General features: G+C 40.0%; 1 protein-coding gene and 1 long non-coding RNA gene across 15 annotated transcripts in view; one reads left to right on the forward strand and one right to left on the reverse strand.

Moving 5' to 3' along the window:
* RAB23 (RAB23, member RAS oncogene family) lies at positions 1-16,949 on the reverse strand. Of its 6 annotated transcripts, none has more exons than XR_012659527.1 (8): positions 16,711-16,835; positions 14,954-15,155; positions 14,091-14,176; positions 8,937-9,093; positions 7,378-7,460; positions 6,025-6,117; positions 4,948-5,170; positions 1-357 (listed from the first exon to the last, which is right to left on the reverse strand). XR_012659527.1 is itself a non-coding variant. In XM_075087024.1 (8 exons), exons 3-8 carry the CDS (start codon positions 15,106-15,108, stop codon positions 5,031-5,033), a joined length of 714 nt encoding a protein of 237 aa, XP_074943125.1. In that variant the 5' UTR covers positions 15,109-15,155; positions 16,293-16,394; positions 16,711-16,949; the 3' UTR covers positions 152-5,030. The 6 variants fall into 6 exon arrangements, 5 of the variants coding, with proteins under 5 accessions (XP_074943125.1, XP_074943126.1, XP_074943123.1 ...); XM_075087024.1 differs by adding an exon at positions 16,293-16,394 and having other exon boundaries at positions 152-5,170; positions 16,711-16,949; XM_075087025.1 differs by having other exon boundaries at positions 152-5,170; positions 16,707-16,949.
* The window catches only part of LOC142054447 (uncharacterized), a 12,883-nt gene continuing 11,786 nt past the window's right edge, over positions 16,832-17,928 (forward strand). For 8 of the 9 annotated variants that reach the window (XR_012659532.1, XR_012659531.1, XR_012659533.1 and 5 more), the window contains exon 1: positions 16,832-17,251. This is a non-coding gene — a long non-coding RNA (uncharacterized LOC142054447). Of the gene's footprint in view, positions 17,297-17,928 lie in introns of all 9 variants that reach the window. The other variant, XR_012659536.1, reaches the window with a different exon arrangement.

Genomic DNA, 17,928 nt, shown 5'->3' on the forward strand with positions numbered 1-17,928 from the left:
TAGTTACCTGTTTCTTTTCAGAAAATGCATCAGGCATTTTTATCTTGGATATATTAGTAATAGTTTAATGCCAGTTGCAGCATCTACAAACATTCATTTAAACCATGTCACTGTATTAGCCAGACCAATCATGGAAAATAAGATGACCAGAAAGAGGAGAACAGAATCCGTATTTTTGTATTTGGACTGTGCGGTGGAGAAATTGGAGGCAGGAGCTCAGAAAGAGCGTTTCTGTTAGGCTGGGATGCCCACACTTCATCCTTGGAGAGCACCTGTGCTGCCCTGGATCCCGACTGTTCGCAACATGCAGACTCGAATCAGGCACATGAGTTTCTGGAGCGGATTCAGGTTGCACGGCTACAGGGTTATAGCAATTTTTTTGTGATTTAATACACTGACAGTTTAACAGAACCACAGAAGTAGTGACCTGTATCAGGTCAAACAGTAATCAGATAAACATGTTCAAGTTGCATGATACAACTCATGTCACTTACAAGAGAACAGCAGAATTAACTCATGGGGATTTTACAGGCATACACAGAATAATCAGTTTTAAACATTTATTTTTCCACTTGAGGATTTACTCTAAGTTAGGTTGACTTTTTTTTTCTAAAAATATATTACATTTACTTGAGATCACGACGGTGATAAGAACAGGTATGTACATCATCTGTTTTAACCATTCAGATTCACGTGAACTTGCAAATAAGAGTAAGTCGTTTATTAGTAACGATGAGTCTTTATTCTAGCAAGGAGAGCAGTTTTTCTCCCAGTCTGGATTAATTTTGCCTTTTTTTGACCAACTTTGGTCAGTTCTGCTGAACCACATTTATCTCAGCAGGAAAAGAACGAGCAGCCACTCCACAAACTATTTATCAGTATCACCCTGCTGCCAGAAACCTGAGAACGAGCCCAGTTCAGTTCGAGGGCTCACCTGGCCTTGAGATGACTCACACAGAACACTTTGACATGGAACTGTTTGAAAGTTTCTCTTATTCTGTTGTAGCGCCTTTCATTTTAATTCTAAACATTGCTGCATTTTTTCTTCTATAATTTCAACTACCTGTTCGGATGACGTATTTAACAGAGAGAAACATGTTCTTCTCTCAGTACTCCTTGAGCATTAAGATGACGACTATGCACAACTGTTGCTTCCTACAAAAAGACGACAAGGTAGTTCTGATGAAATCAAGCTGTGGGGCCATGCTTGCTCTCCAGCTTAGGTACAATCACTGTTCAGGTTCTGCAACTACAGCCAAAGGTCTACGGTTATGTTCAGAAAAGCAGCAGGAGTTCAGGTACCGGCACCGGGATCCAACAAGTGTGTCTGCTAGCATGCTGTGTGACTGAACTCCCACAGTGCAAATAATTAATTCTAGTATTAACTGGCAGCTATCAACATGAACAGATGAACGAACACGTTCAAAGTGCACGTTCGCAAAGTGTTACGCACGTAGCCCTGCATAACCTCCCGGCAGTACAAGGTGTTGGGCTGCTCGGTTCCCTTTAGCATAATGTGCATCTGCAGATGCGATGCACAAGAAAACTACGTGTCAGGTATGCTGTAGCCCAGTAATGTGGAGACAAAATAAAAAAAGGACAGATTTTACTGAAGCATAAAAAAATTAAACACGAAATCAGGCTGACAGTATGGTAATTCAGGCATTTTGACTCAAAAATATAAGCACTGCCTTAAGAAGCACTGAAAATAAGAAAGTTCCAAAATTGCCTTAAGTGGAATATTTCCATTTGTTTTTAAAATTAACCAGACACACACAAGCACAAAAGTCTTAGTGTGATCAGTCTCACAACTCTGAGATTTGTTATTTCCAGTTGGAAATACATCCCTAGCATTACCGCTTTGCACCAAATGATGCCCCACCTACCGGGAGAACACCCATTCACTGAATGGATACAACGCGGCAGCGACAGATGCTTCAGCGTCGTACTCTTTAGTGAATGCTTATTTCACTAAGGCCTTAACAATTACTGAAGTTTTCTGCTGAACGCAAAGGGTTTTGGCAAGATTCAGATAATACATCCGGTGATTGGTTCAAGAGATATTAGCAGACAGAAGAGGAGTGCAATTAGCTTCGACTCTCAGAACAAAACTTCGTGTCTTGTGGTAGGAGCATGTGTTGCTCCTAGTCCGGGGTGCGGATCTGCCACGGGTGTAACAGAGCTACATCCTCCACCACCACACGGTCAACACAGGTGCACAGAGAAGGACATCTTTATTACCAGCCCTGCACCTGTAGGCTTTGGTAACTAAAACACACGATAATTTAATGAGGATGCTTTGACTGGAGAACAGGGCAATGATTCTAACAAAAATTATTCACAAAGGACAACGCGAGCGCTAAACGTTTAGGCACGTCTCTTCATCCAGCAGGCAGAAGTCGCTTCCACTGAAGAGCGATGAGAATACCTAAGGATTCCTGCAATACGCAAGTCGTCTGGTTTACATCTACACGCTAACCCCAGTAGGATAAAAATGACGTTTTCAAGCAGCGTACATGCAGAGCACTTCTAGAAAAACACTAATTCGGACAGTCTCCACCTCAGTCGTACTGGAGAACAAGCACTGCGAAGTCACAACGAGCGAGCTGCTTTAGATTTAAGGCGGGAATGAAATTCCAACTCACCGCTACCCAATGCTGCAAATATATGTTCCTATCTTGAAGCATGCGTACTAAATTTAGCAAGTCTGTCAGGTCCCCACTTATGAAAATGTCTACTGAGTTTTCAGTCCATGAAACAGTGGTTTGTAATGACAGACCTTAAACACAAACAGCTTATGCGGTAGTACAAACGGTCATTAGACATAATAAAGAATTATTTTTTTCAGTACTCTGTACAAAGTCAAACAAGGCAAAAGAGATGCTCCAGACACTTTGTGGTTTTTTTTCTTTTTCAAGAAAAATGAATAAAAAATGTGAAACTGGCAGACGGACAACGAAATGTAGAAGTTTCCATATTAAAAACAGTTGTCAAAATCCTTCATGCACACACTCTACCCCACGGCCTGAAGTTGTGAGGCAGCCCCGTGATGTATGATCCTAAGTTTTATCCTAAGTACCTTACTTCTTAAATTGCCAAGACAGCGAGGACCTGACTCCATTTATACACACATTCAGTGATTAAATGCACTTGTTAAAAAATAAAGGCCTTTATCCGAGAGAAAATACAGGAAACATTACGGTGAAGAACACACGGTTTCGCTGCAATAGCAAAGGGGATCAAGCGCCTTGAAGGCCGCCTTCTTGCCAGCAACGAGAGATGCTCTAACAGCTTGTCAAAGAAACAACGGTACGCGGTAGAAAGTCTGGTATAGTAAACACACAAAAGAGTTCAGAGACCTTTAGTGTTTGTGCATAACTTGCCACCCACTTCTCTCCCTGCAGACAGTGGGAAAAAGAGGCCATTTCAGTTTTCACACTCATTGACTTAGAAACAAAGTAAGTCAAGCTTCCTACATCAATTCACACAGTGAAAAATCCTTCCTCCAAAAATATACAGGATCACTCGACTCATTTTCATTCTCATACACCATTTAAAAAACTATTAAAACTCTGAATTTTTTCAAGCAGCATATTTTGCATTTGTCACCGGCAGATTTGTTGTAGAAATCCTAGAAAGTTAAAATTAGATCATACCATACAAAAACATGTAAACAAAATGGATAGTTTTTAAAAGGCATGCATGTTCTTGAAGAGGGTTATAAAGTGTTTATTTTTGGTAAATAAAAGATATCTTGCTTGGCATTTTTAAAAGCACCTTAGTGATTTAGGAGCCTAAGCCCAAATAACTTTAATTTAGATTTGGGCTCCTAAACATCTAAATCAATTCTGTGAAGTTACTTCAGCACTTTGAAAAATTCTCGCCATGTCTCTGATCTTGCAGAATTAGATTTTCTGCAACCAGCAGCTAACTTAGAATCTGAGATGACAGTCAGGAACATCTCGTTAACATAATTCAGTCATCAGCTGCAATTTTTTGGACCCTCCATAATGTAGTTGATGGTATGTATGGAAAGTTTTTCCAAAGAGGATAAATATCTTGTGACACCACTTTGCAAGTTCCTTTTTCAGAGGCAAAACGGGATATAACAATCAAATTTGAACAGGAATATGATTATATTTTACGTCCCTCCCGAATAGCTGTTAGTGTCAAAGGCTGTGTTATTTGTTCAACCTGTTAAGACTGAGAAAAACAAATTTACAAGAACACCTGTAGCACAGCGTTAGGTAAAAGGAAGGAGCATTTTTGGCACCATACAGTTTTAAATCTAAGCTTTTAGGCCCAAAGTATAGCAAGTTAAACGTACACAGTGGCAGCTGGGAAAGCCTCATCTGAAATGCAACGTTTTTAATGGAAATTTTTTTTGAAGATGCTATTTTACGATCGTTAGCTGATCTCCAAGTAACGTATACACTGGCATTTAGCCTAAATATTACTACCAAAAGTTTACACATACACCTTAGCACTCATATACATAAGACAAGTATATTGCACCGACAGAACTGCCAGAATCCGTGTTAATATAGTCAGGCAGAAAATGTAGTGTCTTCTTTTTGCTCTTCGTTTATCTTCTTACTGTCCTGACTATTCTATTCTAACACTTTCTTTGAAATGTAGTTGCAAGGTTGCTACTTTACCTTGGGCCATAGTGTTCTGGTCTGTACCTATACTTGTAAGTGTTACCCTTACGTTACATGTGCTTTGCAATTCAGCGATACCTAGTTCGCAGCTCTGTAAATACTTCCTTGAAAAAGGAGCAGCTTGCCTAATTTTTACAAAGTGCACAGGGCAGCCACGGTTCTGTGTTTTGCCGCCAGGTGTCTCACTCTACACACCAGAAAACACTGCATCAGCAAGTTTATATAAATCCACCCTCTATCAAGGATCCCATAGGCACAAGATTTGCTAAAGCACTGGTAAAAATACCTCTACAGCTGGCTTTATTCTGTACTCAATTGCACAACTTCATCCAACTCGCTGGGTTGGGGTTTTTTCTCTCCAAAAGTGGTCTAAGGGATGCTGCAGCTGCTAAAAGGACTTCTGTTTTTCTTGGTCCGCTGTTTGTTTGGTCGAAGGTTGATGACATCTCCACCATTAAGAGTGCTAGAATTTTGGTCGGAGCGACTTCCACCAGCTGTATTAAACACACCTACAGAATTTAAAAGACAAGAAAGGCATTTGTATTTCTTTACTTCCTGCAGCATAATACATTAACACTTCAGACACAACACTTACTAAGGCACAGTAGTGCACCTCAAATGCATACTCTTATTTTTAAAGGCTTTATCTGTTTCTGTGTCAAATTTGCAGCTAAATTTAAGTAGAGACAGATGAAATTACTAGCCAGGCCGTATTTGAAGCTGGTATACATCTCTGTAATTGAAGGGCAGCATGTGCGCTCATCTGCATATGTCTATGCTACTAATTGCACGGTAACAAAGCTATGGTTAGTTGAGTAATATAATAGAAGAAAAATATGACCGTTTTAAAGTTAGAAACTTTGCTGAGATAAAGGCAAGGAAAAAGCCTGAATAAAAAGGGAGTGCTTTAAGGAAAATAAACTAACTGACTCAGAAATGCTTTAAAGGAGGACTACAGAAGTTCAGTGTTCCCTTACAAAAAGACCTTCTGATTACACGCCAGATTCTTTCGCCGTGAGTCTCTTGTAAATCCACACCAAGATGAGTAACGCTAATACTCATTACATTAAAAAAACCCAACAAGCATCCTTTCTCAAGTCCTTACACGATGTTTGCTTAAATAAATTTAATAAAAGGGCACTTGACAAATATTAGCTAGAAACTTTAGTACATCACTTTGACACTCTTGTCACTTTAGAGTCATAAAGTTATTTTACAGAAGGAAAGGAGACAATGTCCTAAGACAGGAGGGTAATAATTAGACCCTGGATCACTTTGTATTAACTCCCTAAGGAAACAGATGAGACCATAAGCTTTCACGGCACACAATACTGTTTCTGGTGTTTTATTCCAGTATACATACCGATCTTGTTACTGCTTGTATGTATTAGTTCTGGATCTTCAGTTGTTTGTTGCTTGAGCCTTTGAAGATATTTATCAGCCAAATACTTAAAAACTGGAATGCCAAAAAGAAAAAAGGTACATTAGAGTATGGTCAAAAATAATCTTTGTATCAATAACAGCTTTGTATCAAAATTCCGTGTGGTGACAGAAGTGCATTTGTCACCACAGGTTTAGCAAGGTCTGGTTAAGTGACTCTCTCTCAGCAGGCCTGTGTACCTGAGCAGGAGCCAAGTTAGTCCCATGCCTACCCAGGTGTTACAGGCTGCAGTGCCAGGGTCCTACACAGCAGACAGAAACACCTCAATACTCCTGTAATGAAGCTGGCACATACCTATTGCCAAACACTCCAATTCATGCGACTTGGAACTTTTTAAAATTACGTAGAAATTTAATATACATTTTTTGCAAGAAGCCTTAGAATAGTAGCAGTCAAGTGAAGTAGGGCTAATAAAACCGGGCAGCAACATTTTACTAATTAACTACGGCTACCCTCATTTGTGCTGGGGTATAGAAAGTCTATGCAGGATTCTGAAAAAATCCACAACTATAGGAGAATTTTCAGAACCTACATATGTTACAATTATTTAAATCATGTAAAGATGATACAGAAACATTTCACATTTTCTCTTGTAGATGTTTTTTCCAAGGTGAATGACGTTAACAAAGGAGAAACAATTAGTTTACTATTAAGTTTGCCTGACTAAACAAGGCATAAGTTATCCGAGACTATAATTCATGATTATTCAAACCTACCCCACAAAAGATAGTAACTGAATTTTGTAAGAGTACTCTTATGAAATTAAATATATACATACTTGGAAACTAGTAAAATATCATTGGTAGACAAAAGGCTGCAAGAGATCCAATCTTTTAATGAACTTTTATTAAATATAACTAAACTATGAAGTAATTGCTCGTATCAATTATTTATTAACAACTATTAACAATTACAAAATTCTCTGTTCAACAATGTGTGTATTGTAATAATTGAACTTCCACATATCATTTTTTTAAGGGCTCAGTGCTTACTGACAGTCATTAGAACTAAGCAGCCTTAAGATACTGGCACCTCTAAACATCAAAGCTATGCACCGTTTGTGGACGAGAAAGGGTAGATGTACACAAAGAAACGGGCCTAACACACTGGTACCAAGTAATTCTAGCTATGTGTGAAGCGTGCTGCTAAGAAATATAAAAAGGATTGCCAACAGCATGCAACAACATGGGAAGTAACAGATCAGCTCCAAACTACAGATGTACAGTGCCGTACAGCAGCAGGCAGGACAGACCCCTGCTCTGCTGCATCTCGTACCTTCCGTTACATTTAGGTCTTCCTTCACAGATGCTCGGTAGAACCTTAATTTTAGCTTTTTTGCCAGTGCTTCTGCCTCTTCGCTGCACAACAGAAGAAGACTTTGTAAACACTAATTTGTATTATTTGTCAGCATTCATTCTTATGGACAAAATGCTTCATGGCAAGTTAAAACACAGTGGGGTATGTTAAGAAACTTAGTCAAAAACCACCTGATCCTTAATTTCTTTACAATACCTCCACTGTAACAAGAAGGTATTTTACATCCCATTTCTTTACGACCAAAAGTAATTGCTTTTCAGTATTTATTGACTTCATTAACTAAAATTTCCCAAGGGTTCAAAGACATGTGTCAGTGAAACCAAAAGGAAGGAAGCTGCAATTAACAGCACCAGGATCAGAACAATTACCACTGCAAAGTCAAAATAACAAAAAAGTAATCCTGAAGTATAGTTTAATAAAGCAGTAGGCTATGCAACCAGATGAGTGTGGAGATTAAATAAAGAATTACTTTTATCTGTGAAGTGAAAAAGAACTTGTGCTAAATTTTAAGAAAAAGCTGACAGAAATTATAAAAATTTCACCAAGGCAAATCACGTCATCAGAAAGACGAAGTTACTGAGGCAGATGGCGTATTCTGAGACCAAAACCTAAGGGACATACCATGAGTAAAGGAGGAGTTCAAACGCATTTTTGCTTTTCCTTTGAAAAATCCTCAGTATTCTTTGCAGAGGGAGTAGAAGCTGATTTATGCCATCAATGACAGCAGAGAAAAAAGAAAGCCAGTGCAGGAAACAACAAAAAAACCAAGTCACTTAGATCTCTGAGGAAAATGATAGAAATAAAGAAGTGGAGAATGATCAACTTAATCACGGGATATTTTCTACATGATATGCTGTGGTAAATAAAAATTAGCATTTGTTAAGATGATTTTATGGCAAGAATGAAATTGGTCACACATACAAAGGCAGAATGAACTGACAGTAAAATCCATTAAGAAAAATACAGTGAAGGATCAGCACCATGCAGCTTGAGAAAATTAACGGATACATATTTCTATAGTTATAATGTTTTGATAAAAATGAGCAATAAAAACAAATGAAAGAAAAGCAAAGCAAAGAATATTAAGATACTTTTTCAAACAACCTGTTTAATACATCATCATTTTAGCCAGCTTTCACCAGCCAAACTAGGAAATGTAACTTCACTGGTGCACACCACAGTTCAACAGTAACTGTAAATTTTGACGAGAAAGTTTGCAGTTTTAGAATTTCTGATTTAAAAAAAAAAATCATAACATGGCACAAACAAACTCTTCATACTATTCCTTTAGTTTTTTGGCTGACACTTCAGAAGGTGGCATGAAGCAAACAGAAAGGTCCTAGCCTGGCAGGCACATCTGCCCAAGTAACTACACTCATGCAGCAATACCTGTTACCTGTGCTTCTAGGGTACGTTTTGATGCAGCGCAGAGGTTTGACAACCTAGATTTTTTTTTAAATGCTTGTATACAGGCAGAATATATTGTTCTTAAAAAAACAGTAAGATAAAACTCTTACTTCTTTATACAAGAGTCATCAAGAAGATCAATCTTATTCTGCACAAGAACTGTGGGAATGTCTCCAACTTCGGTCACGACTTTCTCCTTCCAGATAGGGATTGCTTTGAAGGACTCTCTGTCAGTTGTAGAAAACACAAGAACACAAGCCTGGGCTCCTAAAAATATACAAATCAAATACAAATGAATACAAAACATTGCACAGACATTAAAAAAAAAAAAAAAGAATCGTATATAATGTATTTCAAATATGAGGGATTTTTCAAGTTTCTCCCAGAAAAGAGCACTTTTACCACCAGCTTTCGTTAAACCAATGGTCATAAATTCCCCAAATTAAAATAGATTGCCACGTCATTTTGATCATCATACCCATTCTTCATGATGGTTATGGGTCTGTTACCTTTCAAGCTATTTCCAGCATGGTGCATGAATGCAGGGGAAAGGAATACAAGGGCTTTGGAAATGCTGGAAAAAGGGGAAGGGAGGTTTGCTTATTGGTCACTGTTTTCTAGACAGCTTAACAGAGGCCAGAAGGCAAATATTTGCAGTATCTGTAAAAGCACACTTCACGTTACTCTTCATGCTAATCTTCATGGATTTTGAAAAGCAGAAAACTTAAAGTTTTCGAAGAAAGTTGTGATTATTTCAAGTAAATTGTGCAGTAGCTTTTTGGAGAAAATAAGTGTATTTCTAATTCATACTCGTGCTATCACAGCACTATGATAAATTCTACAAAATGTTTTGTACCATATTTGTTATGGTTTTGCAACAGCCTTAGCAAACAATGGTTAAAACCCATGGATACTGAGAAGGTACTTCCACACTTGAAATATTAGTGAACAGCCTTTTGATTGTCCAGTGGTCCTTTGTTATTTGTTGACTGCCCGGTAGCCCGTTGTATATATACAAAGAAACTACTTTTCTTTGCTCTTAAACACAAGGAGAAACACTATTATTTATATGCCTTTAATATACTTGATATTAACTACACTCTAGTAACGGAGTGTAAAAGGAATAGATAGCTAATGTCTTTGAGACTCCAGTGTTATCTTGTGGCGAATATCCCAATCTAATTACATATAGCATGCCATTATGTATGAGTTTCACCAAGTATCCCCCATCCCTGTATTCTGTTTGTCTTTGTATTTCATTGACACAAGGCACTCGAGTTCTTTTATTAGGCTTCCTTTTATTTATCTTCTTAAAGCCAAGTTCAGTCTAGCTTTGTAGAAGTTTTCCTGTGCTCTTTAACATTCTTTCACATGCCATTAAGACCGTTTTGGTACGGTTTTATACCGAATAGTAAGAACTTTCAAATCAAGCTCTACCAATAAAACAGTAGCAATGTAGTCTTCCATATTTTTCCCTACTACTTGTGTTCTAAAATTTGTTTGTCTTCCCTGATGTCCACACCATATTGTAATGTATGCAAGTCTTCTGATGCAATTCCACTTAGAATCCTTTGAGATACGTGTAAAAATAATTATTCTTTCCAAAGCAAGTTACTTTGCATTTGTCTATGCCAAATTTAACTTCCTGTCTCACAGCTTAATAAAGCCTCTCAAGGTCCTTGGCTCCACTGGAGATGAGACTATTTATTAAAAGACTCTCACCATCTGTAAACAACATCTTGTTCAGTTTTAAGACTAAGGAATCCATTGTGAAGTTTCCACTCTAAGGCAGTTTCACTTCATCTCTCTCCTTCCACCCATTCCTTCTGAATGCTAAAACACAGAGATAACTTGGCAATAGTAACTTTAGAGGGAAAAGACCTAGCATGTGGTAGGTAAAAAGGGGGTGACACAAAACATCAGACCTCCTTATTCAATTTAGATATAACACATGTAGAATGCAGTTGACAGGGGCAGTAAAAATAACTCAGCTTGGCCATACTGCTTTTTAAAGAGAATTATTAGGAATCAAACTGCAATATTTTTGAGGACTCTCAAGATTTAAAGGTTCTTACCAGGAAGTTAACAAACAACAGTAAACAAAAGTCTTTCCTCATCAGGAGATACACTTGTGTATCAACAATGACAAATTCTATACATATATTCTATACATATATTCTATATGTAATTGTGTATTTCAAGACACCTGCTGAAGGTTTTGATCACTGGATTGTAAGAAATATCAGAATTTACTCACCCAATAACCTGCAAAATGATTATTTAAGAAGCTACTCTGAAGCACTGAAGAACAGGACATAGGATTTTTTGTATGCAATTACTACCTTGATAACCCCTGTACCTTTATTTTAAAAAGGTTCCGACCGGCTGCAGAATCACTGATAAGATATTCACACCTAGACTAAATCAGAAGAAACCTTTAACGAGTAGTGCTAGCATCTCTACTTGATTCAAGCAGAGCATGAGGTTGTCAGCTGAGTAGGTATCAAAAGATCCTCAGCAGACTACCCCATCCTCACAGACTCTGTAACCATATGTTCTCTTTCCAGAATGGTACAAGGCCTATGTAATAGAAAATATGTAAAGAAATTCCTTGCCATGAGTGGACTCACACAGGGCTTGACACCTATTCGTTTCACTCTTCTGATCTTTATCTCAGCTTTTTCAGGCTATGACAGAAAACACATGTTCACTATAAAACTGATGGTGGCTCCTTCAACCCTAAACTGAGATAAAATGCATGGTCAAATTATATCATCCAGAAGTTCCTGTTTACTGTTGATGTTCTCACTGCTGTGGATCCTGGCTGGCTTTAACAGGCTTAGCAGGGTTTAAAGTCTCACTAACAGTACCCAAAAGAGGGCTGCCTTGCTCCAAATTGGCCCAGAACAGTTTGCAGCCCTCCCATTACCATAGTTACTACAGCCGAAAGCGGCTGACAAGTGCAACCTAGAGCAATGCTACGAAGGCTTGGGAATTATGAAGTCTTTCCTGCAACAAAATGCGAAGCCTGAGAATTTCACTAATCAGCAACTGAATAACAGACTAATGAGCAAGATGTCTGTTTTCCATCAAAAACCTAAAAAGGGTCCACTCAAGTTATCAGTGGGAGTGTACGGAAGAGGTTGCATGGACAAAGAAGTGATAAAATACTGCTTTGAGAAACACCAGTAACATGGACAGAACACATGGTGATGCTAATGACAGCCCCTTTTGTATGTGCTTAGCATATAAATGAAGTACCTAGCCAGTTCAAAAAAGTGCGATTTCCATTGGATAGAAACTGGTAAGATGCATGATACAATATAAAAAAGAAATTATTAAATACACACAGAGTTTCCTTCAACTCTTTGAATTTAGGCTCCTGGACTCCTTGTGCTGTATGATTGTGGGCATGCAGCTACACCGGCTGCACGTATTTGCCTGTACATAGAAAACCACATGACAAATCCACTGCCAGCTCCAATTTTGTTTCTCTGCAAGGCTGAATGAATTTGGTCCCTGGACAAGAAGGGCTCAGAAACAGGCTCTGAAGCATTCGTTGTGTGACCATGGATGAGCAGCTGATATCTAAAGAACTGACAATACACAAGGTTCCAGGAGAGTACGTAAGCCGTAGTGTAATGATACTGGCACACTGACCTGTGGGAAAGGCAGACCTTGAAGTAACAGCCAGCATCTTTCTTACCCACCTTAGAGATATCCTCCCCTTATCAGCAATAAATGGCAATGAAATCCTGCATTTCCAAAGTACGTTTGATCTTCCTCTATAATACTGTGCTTGCAGGCCTGATGCTAAACCAAAATTGCTTTCCAGGCTCTTATAACTTCCCTTGCCCTTCATGAGTCAAAGTCTAGCGCAGAACAGTCACTGTATCTAATTGCCTGAACTGTTAATATATCCATCATGCTGTCTGCAACATGTATCGACAGGATGACTATGTCATGTTTCACAGCAGCCTCTTCAATACAAAGATCTTGAAGGTTGTGATCTAACTGCACTATGCTGGGCACAAGTCATGAGCAAGATTTCAAGATACTCAAGATATGTGGTAAGTGAGGCCAGTAAGTGTACTTTAAAGTTCTTCTGAACACTCCATATTTTAGCATATCAGTCCCAGTAATTAGGAGAAAAAGACTTTGGCTTGGAACAACTAAGAGCAAAGCACACAAGAGAAGTGAAGGCCAACAGAGTAAAAGGAAGCTCCAAGAGAATCAAGTACTGCCTCTGAAAACTCATGCGCTCAACTTGGCAGTGTAAAATAAGAGAATGATCTATTTCTGCATGAGCATAAAAAGAAATAGGAAAGGAAATGTCTTTCTCTGAAGAAACGGTAATCACCAATTGCAAGTGACAACCAGAATTACTACCAAAAAAAACCCCAACCCCAGCCTACTAGTTGCCTAAATTGATCACAGAATAAAAAAAAGGTCAGAGGACCACTCTGAAACAGCATGGTATAACTATTATTTTATCTCTAAATGAGGTAATTTTTTTATACCATAGTGATATATCTCTCCCAGCCATCACGTAATTAGTTTGACAAGAACTGAATGATGGAATCTTTGCCAAATCATTCGTATCTCTTATGTTAAAAAACAAAACAAAAAGGAAAGATTTTCACAACCACTGTTAAATTATATGCAAAGAAAGCCTGAGTGTGCAGTTTGTAACTGGCTAAATAGATAACCTATCTTCATATGACTGAATAATATAGTTCTATTTTATGAAACAAATACACTTTTGTTATTACTCTGTTGTGTTAACATGTTCAAGGCAGTCCGTACTAGAGAACTGTTGTGCATAGTAAATTATCTTTGTCGGACAACTGGTGGATTTTTTTTTCCCTTGGATTAATTTATAAGCGCCTCAGCCATAGTTTTTGGAACATTTACAAATCTATATCTTACAGAAGTAAGAAAACACTTTTAGAGGAAAAAAAAATAATTTTGCACTTGATTGTCTGAAAGGTTACATTCTCTGCAGATATTCGTCTCATTTTGTTTATGTTTTTTAAAGGTCACTACTGAGCATCCTGCATAAAATGACACTTAATTAAGGCAAGGATCTTGGGGGATGGGGAAAAACATTTAAGAACTGAAAAAGGTGAACTAAAAATGCTTTGCACACACACAAAATAACTACAATTCTCAATACAGAGATAGGAAAATATCTTGAGAGATGTGCAGACCAAAAAAAACCACAAAACCACAAACACCTGCTAAATAACAAACAGTATTTTCACCTCTATAGTAGGCCTTAGTTATTGCATCAAATTCTTCTTGACCCGCAGTGTCCCATAACATTAGCCTGACATCTTCATCATTAACTCTGAAATACACGACATAGTTTTTGTAATCAATACAATGAACAAGAGCAATTAAAAATGACTGACATGGAAATATTTCTGTGTCTACAATATAAGAGTAATTCAGTTCAAATTTAACATAACTTTATATTGATAATGATTCGCCTCTGTAACATGCTACACCAGTAGTCCCTCAATGACATTACATGCTTTTTCCTGACAATCCATATTACATTTTCCTCTTCATTTCTTCCTTTTTCTCTACATTTCCCTCTGTAAGGAAATAACTGAATAACACTTCTTTTGTCTTTTTAATCAGCTTTAAAAGTTTATATTACTATACTATTTCCCATTTTATGGAAATATTTTATTAAAACGTAACTGGGTATTATCCGCTTATACTACATAAAGAGTCTAAATCTATGGTACATTTAACTATCTTTTTCCAATTTTAAATTTAGATGGGGTAATAAATTCACATAATTGTTTTACTATAAGCACTTCCTCCACAAGAAATAAAAAAAAAAATCAGGTGGTAGAATACAAAGGAAACTTGTCAAAAAGCTTAGTACAACAGGCTCCAAGTTTTATTTTTTCTTTGATTCATAATTCTAAATCTTGTATGTAAAACAGAGTGATGTAATTTTAGCCCACCGTGCAAGAGAGAAAACAAGTCCCTTTACTGTGCTTTGGAGACAGCAGGCCTTGTCACAAGCCTCTGTAAATCTTAGGATTACAACAGAACAAAGTAATAGAGGGAAAGGCAAAAATCAATAGTATCGCTTCTGTTTAATACATACTGGATTTGTCTTTCCAAGAAATCTACACCAATAGTTTTCTTGTAGTCTTTTGTAAAAATCCCTTTGCAATATCGCTGAATCATACTGGACTTTCCAACAGCTCCATTTCCTACTACCACCACCTTGATGGCCACCTCCATGTCTTCTTCCAACATCTTTGTAGCCTAAGTGACTCTCTAGGTTATTCAGGCAACTATCGATTCTGTAAACAAAGCAAATAGCTATGTTCATAAAAATGCTGTGAATAGAAAGCAAGAGGAAATACGACCATACGTTAGGATTCACAAAGATTGTACAAATTATTTTCAGCTCTTCCACAGACTGCTTAAGTGACTTTGGGCAAGTCACTTTAGCCACTCTGTACTTTGATTTGCCACTTATTAATTGGGAATTAATATAACTGTTCATAAAAAGCATCCTTCCACTGTACAAATGTATTGTCATATGTTGATTATTTTCCTGATGCTCCACTGCTAACACATACAAGATGCTCAGCTGATCAACCCAGCATGTAGCATCAGTCTTAAGTATGGCAACTGCTAACTTCAGCCACTCTTCTCTTCTACCCAGTTCAGATATTGTCACCTAACACCAACACTGATGCTTTGAAGACATAAACCTGTATCATTTAGTGATTATATCCCTCACTCCAGTTCTTGTGAACTTGTCTAAATTTGTCTTTCTGAGGAAGTCAATAAAAATCATCGTCAAATAAGCCTGTGCGCTCTTATTAATTTAATTTTTGGCATGTGAATCAAAACACTAAACATATAAATATTATTGGATAATTCTGAAGACAACGCTTTTTCCAAAGGTCTTTTTTTCTTTTAAATACGAAATTGAACAATCCAACTGCCTTAAAACATTTAAAACAAGTTTAAACTTTTAAATAATTTATCTTATCAATACTCAGTACACAAGTTATTTACCTTTTAGAAGTCTATATTGTAAGTATATTAGGCGTGACCATAACCTTACATCATGGCAGGGCCACTGCGGGGGAGTCACCGAATTCCTCCCCGATTTAGTTATGCCCGTGTACACGGACAAGGTTCACAGTGCAAGCGGTTACAGCGGACACGGAGATTTTCATCAACCCAAATCCCAATGTGCGAAAAAAGGAAAATAATTTATTTAGCTTATTGTACAGACATTTCATTCAAGTTTTGGTTGTATAGGGTTTTTTTATGAGGAAGAAACGGAGGCGCACATAAAAGCCAGGCTTCCCCCGCGTTTTGCTGTGCCGGGGTACCATCACAGTAACGCCTGGCATCAGCAGAGCGGCAAATTCCCTCCCAAGAGGCAGGTAACCCTCCTTTCAAAGGAGGGGAAAACGCACCTGTGTGACAGACTTTGCCCATCACCACACACCCGCACCCCGGGCTGGAAGCGCTGGGCTCCCCGGTCACCCGGGCAGATCATGTTTCTGGGTTGCCTCTGGCTGCATTCAACATTAGCGTACACGTATTTTTATCGGGTATTGCACTAAAACTGCCACTAGGTCGGCCCCCGGGTGTCCGGATGGCCATTTTAAGCGAGGAATAGCGCCCGGCGGAGGCAGCCGCCCGCTGCTCGCCGCGCCAGGGGCTACCCGCGGCCATCTCCCGGCCCTGCTGAGGGCGGACGCTCGGCCGGCCGCCCCGGCCCCCTCCCGCCGCCCCGGCCCCTCCGCCTCCCCGGCCCCGCTCCCCGCCCTCCCACGTCGGGGCGCCCCCGGGGCCCCGGTTCCCGCCCGCCCGCCGACCCCTCTCACCGACCCCTTGCAGGAGCGGGGCGGGCGGCGCTCCCTCAGAGGCACGGCGGCGGCTCCACCTCGGCGAGGGCGAGGGAGGGAGGGACGCGGGGACGGGGAGAAGGAGGGAAAGCGAGAGGAAACCGCTCGCTGTGGCCGACCCAACCCGGACGCACATCCCGGCTCCCCCGCCCGGAAGCGCCGTCAGGACCGGGGGCGCCGCTTGGGGAGGCGCGCGCCCGCCCCCCCGCCCGCTCGCTGCCTCCGCCCCCGCGGAGCCCCGGCTGGGGCGGCCAGGGCAGGCGGCTCGGCCCGGGACTGGAGCGGTGGGGGCTGCCGGGGAGTCCCTCCCGTGGGGCCCCGTGGCGAGGGAGGGGTGGCGGGTGGGATCTGCCCGATGTGAGAGGTTTTCGTGAGGGACGATCCGGCCGAGGCTGACCTTCCCGGCCCCCAGGGGCGTTGAGCCCTGCCTCGCTCCCTACCCGGCGGATTCTTCCTCGACTCATCTTCCACGGAAGGCAAAACTGCGCGACCGTCCGCGGGCGTCCCCCAGCCTGCGGCCGAAGGCAGGTGCCGTTCCTGCGGGTGGTGGCCATTTGGTTTTGACCAAGGTGTGACTACGCCAGGCCTCAGCCCATCACCGTGGCATCTGGTCCGCCAGCTCCCGCACTTCGCATAAACCACAAAATTACAGGTTTTAGCATAATTGTAGACACAATAGTCTTAAGATCTGGAGATGTTCCATTGTTGGATTTTGGTGTTTGTTGTTTTGGTTTTTTTTGTTAAGTTAGACTGCTAAAAAGATGTCCCCTGCCTTAAAATCCCTTTCTGTTTTCATATTGCAAAGCACATCTTGGCTGGGGTGGCAGCTTTCCAGGCCCCCCCAGCACTCCTACTACTCAAGGATGGGCAAGTGATGCTCGGGTATTACCAAGTTTGGGTTGCTGAAAGCTGCCTTGCACAGCTGAGGTATCTTCATCCCTGTCCCGTGCTTCCCAAGGCTATGTCTTCACTCTGGGGTCAACTGGTGGTGTCTGTGCCTAAACAAATACCTTTTGGATTAGCACATTTTGCAGCTACACCTCAAAAGAATAGTTAAATTTTATGCATGGTTGTTATTCTGAAATTTATGCTTTCATTTTGATAATGCTGGCCCTGGTTGCTAGTCTCAGAGCCTTATGCCAGGGCTTGTGTGTGCCAAAAGGCCTTGAAGTAGAGAGACCTCGCATTAACTCTAAGAGAA

This window comes from Phalacrocorax aristotelis, chromosome 3, assembly GCF_949628215.1.
Source record: "Phalacrocorax aristotelis chromosome 3, bGulAri2.1, whole genome shotgun sequence".
Lineage (NCBI taxonomy): Eukaryota > Metazoa > Chordata > Aves > Suliformes > Phalacrocoracidae > Phalacrocorax > Phalacrocorax aristotelis.

What these genes read in the sequence shown, in the direction of transcription:
- RAB23 (XM_075087024.1), bottom strand. Translation starts at nt 15,108, where the DNA reads ATGTTGGAAGAAGACATGGAGGTGGCCATCAAGGTGGTGGTAGTAGGA. An exon ending in AGACCTAAATGTAACGGAAG is followed by an intron (nt 6,118 to 7,377) that starts GTACGAGATGCA and finishes TTGGCATTCCAG; the next exon opens with TTTTTAAGTATTTGGCTGAT. An exon ending in TACAAGCAGTAACAAGATCG is followed by an intron (nt 5,171 to 6,024) that starts GTATGTATACTG and finishes TAAATTCTGTAG; the next exon opens with GTGTGTTTAATACAGCTGGT.